Below are 10,655 nucleotides of genomic sequence, written 5' to 3'. Positions count from 1 at the left end.
CCTCTTACCTATACTTCTCTTACGGTTGAGAATTGTCGAACTTAGCAAAGGGATTCATGATTGAAAGAAATTTCATAGTTTTTTTTCTTTTGTTCTTTTTCATAACTATTTTTTTTATTTTTTTCTTTGATTTTTGGAAAAAGAATTTTTTCCCCTAACGAAATGGATTTGAAGGAGAGGCGGAGTGTGGAAGTAAAAAAGATCTCAAAAAAATGTTTTGACTTCAAAAAAATTTCTACCGCTAAAGCACTTCACTCAGAGCTGCAACAACCGTGAACTCATCAAGGTAGGTTTTTTTTTTTGACTGGCTGCAAAGGATTGTTCTCCCTCGGGTCCCTAAGCAGCGGGTTCCTGCTTCAGTATGGGGTCCGGCGATCAGGATAGCCTTAAGGGAGAATCTTTCTTTGGCAGCTGCCGTGGTTGCAAAGCTCTATCACGGGCTCAATGAGTTTAGTAGGCGGGCGAAGGACTAGTCCCAGGTAGTTAGCAGCGAGGCTCCACATGTCTGGATTCCCACTTGGCTTCTTCAACTGTGGATCTGGGAAAGATTCCCCAAGTTAGGGCCAGAGCCTCAGGTCTTGACTGGGTAAACTAGTCGCCCTAAGAATGAAACTAAACTATATTGCGGGAAACTGAAGAAGCCCAAGAACATAACTGAGGTGCTGCAAGCTGATCCTACGTTGGCCTGAGAGTCACAGAGTTCACTACTCATGGTGAACGAATTAAGCATCTTGAGCCTAGGTGAACATCACAGAATATGTTGAACGAGACAATTCTTCATGGTTATCTGACGAGACCCGCAGACATCGCAGAGGACTGGGCTGTCACAGCGGAAGCAGACATGGTAGTGGGACTGGTAAACATGGACCGCTCTGCTGTAACTGCTCCATCGTCAGAGTCCGATCACCAGAAGAATAACTAAGTCGAGGGTAAGGCATGTGAGCCCTGTGATATGCAGGGGCTGCGTCAGCACCTGCGGCAGCAGCATACGATCGAACACCAGATCTGCGCTGTGGGGGAGGTGCCATCAGGATTCCTTGGGCGCTTAGGGCAAGTATGCTTAGTCAGTTAAGGATTGGGAAAGGGACATGACAGGCCTACTAAGAGAGGTAGATACAGTTCGGGAAAGAGATCCAGTTAGGGAAAGGTTAGGAATGTCACTTTTTTTTTTATAGGGTAGCAGATATTTTATATCCAATACCTAGTAAGATATTTTCTAGTTCTTGTCCTTTCCTCTTCTTGTGTGAGGTCAGCTTGTTTTAGGTCAACAAGGGAATAAGTTTCTATATCACTTGAAGACAGGGAATTGATATCTCATCAAATTACTGGGAAAAGGACACGCCGGATGGATGTCTTCTGTGTTTTAGGGAGCAGGAAGGAGAGAGTCAACATATAACAAAAAAAAAAAAACAGAGGTAAGGGAAGCGACCGAGTCGGTTGTTTGAAGGAACTCTGTGTTGAGCGACCTCTCATTTCCATCAAAAATTACGATTTATTTGTAAAGCTTCATTCACTGGCTTTTCTATCTAATTCCCCATCAATATGAACTGGGATGAAAGAGGAGGTCAGTCAGTGCAGAAGGGAACTTTACTACGGATCTGAGCAAATATATGATATCTTATATATAAGATTGGGATACCATGTCTCAGGGAGACAATTGACAATGGAAGGCTTCTTTATAGCTGAAAGTTTCCGGAAAGTTGGTTAGACCGAACCGCTAAACCAAGACCGGGGGTTAAGCCCTCACTTCATTAGATTAGCTTCATATAATAGAAGAAAACCCATTCTTTTCCCGGCCAAAGGCAGGAACCATCAAACCTTAGCCTCAATTTCCATGTGGGTGCATCAATGTATTCCCATGGGGTGCATGTCTTTGCCGGCCTATGCGTTTGCTGACCTAAAAAAGGGTCGCGTAGGTATGCGCCAAACGAGTACCAATCACTATGAGCCATGAATCCGTTTTTTAGTTTGTTAACTTCAATCCTTAAAAGTCCTTTTTATTTGCTTTCGTGGTCTTGAACAGAAGGGTGGGTTGGTTATATACTCTAATGCGCCTTCCTTCTTCGAACCTTTTGGTATGTATTGCCCCTAACTATATATCAGATCCACCGGACGATAAAGTCAATTCCGCACTGCTGCTGAGTCGTCGGACTTATCCACCTCAGGCATTCTTTGAATTTCCGTTTTTGAATTGCGTTGGGGGAAATCTACCAAAGCTAGGCAGATAGATAGACTCCTTTCCTGCTGCTAGGGAGAGCATGAAACTAAATCAAATGATTGATTTTTCACCAGCGCCCCTTTTTTTTGCGGGTACTAAGAGTCCTCTCACTACCAACCAGCAGACATCATAATCTGGCTGGGTCTTGCCGGTATCAACAACGAGAAAAAACAACCAAATGGAAACAGCAACTAACTATGGCTCTTGTCCCAGACAACGTCCTAGGCGTAGGGGAGATCAGAGCAACAGGGAAGGCCTAGACGACGACGCCCGTCCTGGGCTGCAGTAAGTAGATCGAGAGGTCGTTCCGCCCCTTGTCCCCGAAAATGGGTAATATGTTCTCATACAATGAATGTTGCTCCAACTTTCTTCTAGAGGGCCTAGCTGGCGAGCGATCCCAGTCTGCGGCAGAGAACAAGAAAGCAAGCAAGCGTACCTTTGTTCGCTTCTTCTCCACCAAGCACGAAAGTTTAAGGATAACTGTAGGTTGGTGGCTACCTAAGGAAACTCCGATTCGATTCAGTCCCCGGCTGGGAGGCATCTACCTCATCCCGATCACAAGGAGAGGTTCACCATGATGGGGGGTAAGGTACTTTCATTCGATCCGTTCCAGAAAGAATGAAATGCATAGGGGACCATCCATTATTTTGCGGCATGCTCCTTAGATTTACGGATTCGCAGGGGGCTGTTCGACCTACTTAGTTGACTGACAATGACAAAGGCTTGCGAAAACAAAGTAGCGCCTTTTTAAATTGAATCTTTAGTAGTCTATCAGTGGTGCGAAGCGGCTTTTCCCCGGGGAGCGAAAGGTTATACCTTAGTAAAGTAAGCGAACAGCGGTTCTTCTATGTAGTGCCCCCTTTTACTAAAGAAAAATTAAGGTCGAGCTAAGTGACTTTTGCGTAGCGTAGTAGAATGAAGGCTACGCACCGACGCTCTCTTATCTATAAGCCTAAGCGTCTTCGCTAACTCGCTCGCCTACTATTTCTTTTCTTTTTTTAGTAAGCGAGGCTAGGCTAACTCAGCCGCTGACTTTGACTGTACTGTAGTGGGCTTTTGTCACCTTTTCCTTTTTTTATTACCCTTTCTCATGTTCTTTCATTCATCAAGTAGGCGAACCTAGGGGTCCTTAGTAGCGTTGACAAAGAAGAACAGCCGGTTAAAAGACAGCTATAATATTGAAGATATAGGCCAGCTTGACAAGCTACCTTTCCTCTTGATCTGAGGTGCGAAGAGAAAGATCTCTTTTTTATGACTTCCACTTCTCGATCCCGGCCCGGAAAAAGTGACCGACCAGGGCCCTCTTGATGAAAGAAAGGGTTTATGAGCCCCTAGCCCTGTAAGCCCACACCTGTGTAGAGTAGATCGTTCAACACCTGCGGCACAAACCTTTTTTGACCAATTGGTCCGTCTCATCATAGGCGACCGAACGGCCGCCCCCCTAATTACTAGACCAACCCGCTATAATAATTCCATAAACACCTAGCGAAGATATGGCAAACAAATAAAGTAGCCCTATGTTCGGATCTGACAATACCATACAATAATCAAATGGTACAACGGCCCAAGCGACCAGACTTAACATAAATGTAGCCACAGGAGCCATTCTAAAAAGGGATAAATTAGCACTACTTGGTGAAATAGGTTCTTTTAGAATCAATTTCGAACCATCTGCTAGAGGTTGTAACAATCCGAACGATCCCCCTACATCATGACCCTTTCAACGTTGCACAAAAGCCATTACTTTATGTTCAGCTAGCACTAAAAAGGCTACCCCTAGTAGAAGTGGTAGAATTAAAACAAGTATTTCCGCTCGAACAGCAAGGTACGTTTTAGATTTTCTATTCACTCATGATCGGGCCTGACCTGGTCGACCCGATCATGATATTTCACTTATGATCTAGCTTGGTTGACCCAATCATGATATTGATGGATGGGACCTTTTCTCGAAAACTCCGGATCCCACTTTTTTTTAAGATGGTTCATTAACAAATCCTGTTATGTTACTTCGAATGGAATCTCCACCTGCCTCACTTGACTGAGCTTATGCTCAGTCAATGGATTTCCTTCTAACTAGTGGTTGAGAGTAAGCAATCCCCCTTCATTCAACAGATTTGTGGTTGAGTCATTAGGGTCGGAAATCTTTGTTCTTCTCTTTTGCATTTCCGCTGCCTGCGTTTTTCTTCATGTCCGTCCGTATCAAAAAGATGGTCAACACCGGCTGTAATGGTTGAAAATAGGGGGCTAACCGATGACCCCCTAAGCAAGCTTTGTTCGATAAAGAAAACAAACAATTTGTTCCGACAACTTTGAAACATCTCAACCCCAATCGCCGATCAACCGACGATCGATCGGGGTGGCTGGTTGGGAAAGGGTGATTAGTGGAGAAAGGAATCGCTGAGAGATAGATTCTACTCTTTGGTCAGGACGAATGAGTGGCTATGAAGCATGCTCCGGAGGAGGTCAAATTGAGCATTCCCCGAGTCAGTCCAGTCAGAAAGGGCAGAGCCCGCAGTCTAGACTGCATCTCGGGAGTTTGAAGACCATCCCATTTCAAAAAAAATACAAGCAGGTATCTGACCTTTCTTCCGGAAATCCAATCCCGTTTTGTCTTTTTTGCATCAATTTTCGCGAATTTCAACTTTTTTTCATTTTTTCTGACCATTATATTTTTTAAAAGCGCATTATTTTGATGCAAAAAAGAACCTCTCCAGTCGGGGAAGGCATGAAATATTTACCTAAACCAGTAGGTCCTTGAGCAGATCCCACGTTAGCCCCAAGACGTTGTTCTCTAACTAGAAAAGTCAATGCTTGAGCTTGAGAAGCTTCTGGCCCGGTGGGCCCATCAAACTCAGCTGCGTTATTTAACCAGATGAAACAACAAGCGATGAAAACAAAGACATATAAAACACCTAAACTATAAGACAAGTAAGCCTCTCCAGACCATAGAAATGTATGGCGAGCCCATGCAAAGGGTTTGGTTAAGATATGCCAAATTCCGCCAAGTATACAAATGGAACCTAACCATACATGCCCTCAAATTTGATCTTCTAAATCGTCCACACTAACAATCCAACCTTCTCCCCCAAAAGGGGATTTTAGTAAATAACCAAATATAAGGCTTGGGCTAACTCTTTTTTCCTTTTGTCTCGAACTTAGTGAAGAACTCAATTCTCTCTATCCAACAAAAAGGTGGGGCTGCGCCCCAGTTGTACACTCCCTTCGTTCTATGAACCCTTCTAGAATCGGAACTTCTTTTGCGAAGGAACCAGACTTTTGATGACCCAGCCATTTTTTATGCGCCGCTTTACCCTGGATGGAAAATGAGCTTTGCTCTTCTAGGTGCTCAGAGCTTCCGCGGTTCACGAGAAGGAAAAATGACTAATCTTTTGTTGCATCTGGCACAGATGAAAAAGAGAGAGCTTCGTCTATCGATGAACAACGGATTGACGGAGCTCTTGGCATTGCTTTGTTTTCCTCTCCTTTCCTATCAACGAGTTCCGATCCTTTTGTTCAAAATTTCTTCGTTCATACCGAACCGCTTGCAGAATCAAATCATGTTCCACAAGATCCTATATTAGCTATACATCCTCCTCGCATTTATGCCGGAAACGTAGCCAGTGCTATGGGCTTTGTCTTATGTATATCAAAAATGATGAATGGGATTGTGGCACTCCACTCGCCGCCAATGTGGAAGGATGCCGCCGAAAAGAATGGAACACTGCTTTGCTCTTCTGTATGCGTCGGATCCCATATAAGAAGCTCGCCCTTTACCCTATATTAACTTTTTACCATTGTTTGGAAAAATCTTCCTCTTTTGAGCACCATGGCGATACCATTTGGGTGAAAGGACAAAAAGATGTTATTTCATCAATGTGGATGTCATGGTACCTACGAGTCGAGCATTGTCAAAAAGAAAGGGCTGAGCCTTACCTTCTGGCTTGACTAAGGCACTTGAAAAGGAAGAAGCAAATGAAAGTTGGAATATGAGATTCCTCAGAGGCTCTCTCCAACAGTGTAAAGGAAAGGGCCTTGATAACCTAAAGCCCCAGTGAAAGAGGTTGAAATTCGAGTCTGATATAGTAGCCCTCGTGCTTGAGCCAAGAAGGGGCTAAGATGAACGCCTCATAGAGAAGATTCCCCATTCCAAGCCAAAGGAAAGGGCTTACGGACAGATTGACTTGGTTTGCAGTGAGAAGAGCCTCCCGTTATCACATCATTGGGTCTATTTGTATATGATCTTGGATCTATGTTTCCAGATATTTCGTCAGATCATTCTACAGAAGGGAAATTTGGATGAGACAAAAAAGATAAGTAGTGACGGTCCCACCCCGATGGAGGAAATTGGGTTTATTTAATAATATATATAGAAGAGAGTGGTTAGGAGAGAGAATCAATCTTTAGTAGTATGCCCGGTTCACCAGGTTCTACCACTGTAAGGCTCAATCATAGTCCAAATCTGAGTTTGATCATAGCTCAGAAGGAACACTAGCTATATGCTTAACACATGCAAGTCGAACATGATTTTCTGGGAGCTGGGCAGAAGGAAAAGAGGCTCAACGCTAAAGTAGTCTTGCCCTGCTTCAAAATGTAAGGGCGTGCGTGTAGGCGAAGATTTTAAGCCTCCGTTTGCTGGAATCAGAATAGTTAAGAACAAAGTGGCGAACGGATGTGTAACGCATGGGAATCTGCTAAACAGTTCGGGCCAAATCCTGAATTAAGATCAAAAGCGCTGTTTGATGAGCCTGCATAGTATCAAGTAGTTGGTCAGGTAAAGGCTGACCTAGCCAATAATTCTTAGCTTGTCTTTTCAGATGATCAGCCACACTGTGACTGAGACACTGACAAGACTCCCACAGGGTGTAGCAGTGGGGACTCTTGGACAATGGGCGAAAGCCCGATCTAGCAATATCGTGTGAGTGAAGAAGGGAAATACCTCTTGTAAAGCTCTTTCGTTGAGTGCGCGATCATGACAGGACTCAAGGAAGAAGCCCAGGCTAACTCTGTGCCAGCAGCCGCGGTAAGACCCGCGGGGGGGAGATAAACAATGGGGTGTGAAAGCATGGGGAGCGAACAGGATTAGACACTCTGGTAGTCCATGACGTAAACGATGAGTGTTCGCCCTTGGTCTACACGGATCAGGGGCCCAGCTAATGCGTGAAACACTCCGCTTGGGGAGTACGGTCGCAAGACCGAAACTCAAAGGAATTGACGGGGGCCTGCACAAGCGGTGGAGCATGTGGTTTAATTTGATACAACACGCAAAATCTTACCATCCCTTGACATATGAACAACAAAACATGAACTTAATGGGATGGTACTGACTTTCATACAGGTGCTGCATTACTGTCGTCAGCTCGTGTCGTGAGATATTTGGTCAAGTCCTATAACGAGCGAAACCCCTGTATTGTGTTGCTGAGACACGCGCCTAAGGAGAAATGGCAACCGAAGTGAGCCGATTGACGTGCCAGCGCTACTACTTGAGTGCCAGCACGTAGCTGTGCTTTCAGCAAGAGTTTTACAGGAGCCAGCGCCTTTCGAAGCACTTTCACATGTGAACCGAAGTCGTCTTGTGTCACTCGTTCCTCTATCTGTTGTAATGTCAAAGTACCTGTGACCATGATGGTTTAGTTAGGCTTGGTTACAATGATGTCGAGTTGGCGGCGGAGGAAGACTCGACATTTAGGTGAGACACTCGGTGGTGTGGTACGTAGTGGTAATAGTACGCGCACCACTCTGAAACAAAGAAAAAGGTGCGTGCCGCACTCACGAGAGACTGTCAGGGAGATACTGGAGGAAGGTATGGATTACGACAAGTCCGCATGGCCATTATGGACTGGGCCACACACGTGCTACAATGGTAATGACAATAGGAAGCAAGGCTGTAAGGCGAAGCGAATCCAGAAAGATTGCCTCAGTTCGGATTGTTCTCTGCCACTCGGGAATATGAAGTTGGCATCACTAGTAATCGTGGATTAGCATGCCGCGGTGAATATGTACCCAGGCCCTGTACACACTGCCCGTCACACCCTGGGAATTGGTTTCACCCGAAGCATCGGACCAATGATCACCCATGACTTCTGTGTACCACTAGTGCCACAAAGGATTTTGGTGGTCTTATTGGCGCATAGCACGATGGGGTCTTCGACTGGGGTGAAGTCATAATAAGGTAGCCATAGGGAAACTTGTGGCTAGATTGAATCCGTCGTGACCCTTGCCTACTTGGATAAACTAAGGACCTGCAAGCAACGGATGCTTATGTTGAAAGTCGACTTTTCCATTTTCCTTCTTGTTCATCAATCTCCAATCAAGGCAAAGCGGGCACTACGGTGAGACATGAAAACACCCGATCCCATTCAGACCTTGATATGTGGAATCGTCTTGCGCCATATGTACTGAAATTATTCGGGAGACATAGTCAAAGCCCGGTGAGCAGGCAAGAAAGAGAGAGGTAGGGACATCACAAAAAGAGATATGGGGCCATCTAATCCAAACCATTGGTATGCCAATACAGAATCCAATCTCTGACTCCCAGATAAAGAGAAATGAGTCATCCTTAGAAGTTGTTTAGTGGATCGTCCCATTCATTTGATAGGCGGCCATGGGCCGGTATGTGGGATCAAGAAGATAGGGCATCTGGGTCCGAGGTGGGAGATGTAGCTGGAGATAAACTTTCCAATCTAAGATGCTTCGGGTGGTTCCTGGCTCCCATCTAAGAGACGGCATTTCTTTCATATTCTCTTTCCGAGGATTCACGTCCACCACAATCAAGCGAGAAAGCTAGAGGATGGGTTTTCTATCCAAGCAAAATAGGATTACCGCATTCCCTGACTCAACAAACCATCTGGTTGCGTCAAAAAAACCCTTTTCCCGATGAATCGGGTAAGACTAGAAGGGATTGTAGGTCAGCGGCTTCATTCAGCAGTGTATAGAAAGGTGGGCTAGCTGGCAGCATCGAATCATGGGCTCTCCGCCCCTCCCCCTTCATAAAAGAGGTTTCTTCCATCAATGATCCAACATAGGCTAAGTCTACGGGAGATGTTTCAACAACATGTGCACTTCTTGCAACAAATACATTCTTTATCACAAGATCGTTATCTCCTCGGCCTGTGAAAATGCATTTGGCAGAAGTCGCATCTAATTCTTGCCTCTTCACACATGCAGATGCTTGACTTGTAAATATCTCGAAGTGACCGCTACCCCCCTTGGTCATAAGGAGTAAGTGCTTCAGTAGGAACTCTATCCGAAATATAAGTGCTAGTATTCATAGCTCCAACCCACTAAGACTTAGGATAGTTTAGAGCGAGCAACATGGAATGGACCAGTGAGATCATTATGAATCAACTAATTCCAGACCGGTTAATGCTAGAACTATAATAAAAGGACCAAGATCTCCTATGAAATAAAAAAGATTATTCATAAATAGCATAGGCCAAGCAGACGCACTTAAAATCTTTACTGAACTATGACTGGCCATCATATTAGCAAATAAATGTATTCCCATTGCATAGGAGATTGTGCATAACTGCAAATCAGAGAGTAAGGAGTCATTCATCCTCAAGCTAGATTTTCTGAAGGCATATGATAACATCAGGTGGGACACTCTCTTTCAAATCCTACAGTCGAGGGGGTTCGGTCATAGGTGGATTCAATGGATCAGGATGGTGGTGGCCTCTGGTAGTTCGAGAGTACTAGTGAATGGGATCCCAACTCATAGATTCTCAAGAGGCAAAAGATTGATGCCTTTGGCGACATTCTACTTCATTCTGGTAGCTGACTCTTTGATTCGATTTCTGCATAGAGCCAGGACGGCAGGGCGGTTCCGCATCAAACATAGTCAGAGTACTGAGATCGTCATTTCTTAGTTTGTGGATGACACACTAATTTTCGGAAATTGTGTGAAGGACCCTGTTTGAAAACTACAAGCTAGGGATAGAAATAGGTCAAGGATAAAGATATGCTCTCGGCAATTTTTTTTTCATTATCATTTTCCTTCTGCCATTATTGGAAATAAATTCTTTAAAAAGAAAGTGTATTGCTAGCCAGTTAAAGGTGGAGTCTCTATGCCTGAGAGTGATGCAACCAACATGGTGAATGGTAATTCTATCAGCCCCATGAGCTTCAAAGCCTTGTCCTTAGTTGGGAGAAGATCTTCCTCTTTCACCTGGTATTCTCTGAAAATCTGCTTTACAACGAGTTGAGAGTCCCCAAAAAGAGGGAGAAGAAGCAGAATAGACCAAAGTAAGTCTAGTAGCAGTTCCACTGGCTAGGTCAGGGATAAGTAAGTGGGAGGCTAGCTCAATTGAGACTGTAGGTGATAAGTGCTTGAGTAGACATATTTTTATATATGTTTTCCATGCATTGAGCATCATTTTTACAATGGTTTATGTCTCATATTGTGTATTTGGTGATCTTTTATGCATATAGGTTGTGAATG

The 10,655-nt window shown here is 44.4% G+C and overlaps 1 protein-coding gene and 2 pseudogenes across 1 annotated transcript; 2 read left to right on the top strand and 1 right to left on the bottom strand.

Moving 5' to 3' along the window:
- Window positions 1-3,639: 3,639 nt before the first annotated feature.
- Window positions 3,640-5,250, bottom strand: LOC120268493 (annotated as a pseudogene).
- Window positions 5,251-5,355: 105 nt separating this feature from the next.
- On the top strand, window positions 5,356-6,002 carry LOC120268492 (annotated as a pseudogene).
- A 1,185-nt stretch (window positions 6,003-7,187) lies between these two features.
- Window positions 7,188-10,083, top strand: LOC120268491. Its single transcript, XM_039275879.1, has 2 exons — window positions 7,188-7,238; window positions 9,730-10,083. The coding sequence occupies exons 1-2, from the start codon at window positions 7,188-7,190 to the stop codon at window positions 10,081-10,083; spliced, it is 405 nt and encodes a 134-aa protein (XP_039131813.1).
- The last annotated feature ends 572 nt before the right edge of the window (window positions 10,084-10,655 follow it).

The sequence above is a fragment of the Dioscorea cayenensis genome, chromosome 9 (assembly GCF_009730915.1).
Source record: "Dioscorea cayenensis subsp. rotundata cultivar TDr96_F1 chromosome 9, TDr96_F1_v2_PseudoChromosome.rev07_lg8_w22 25.fasta, whole genome shotgun sequence".
In the NCBI taxonomy this organism is placed as follows: domain Eukaryota; kingdom Viridiplantae; phylum Streptophyta; class Magnoliopsida; order Dioscoreales; family Dioscoreaceae; genus Dioscorea; species Dioscorea cayenensis.
Note: the sequence above shows the minus strand (reverse complement) of the source record. Positions and strands in the feature narration are given on the sequence as shown.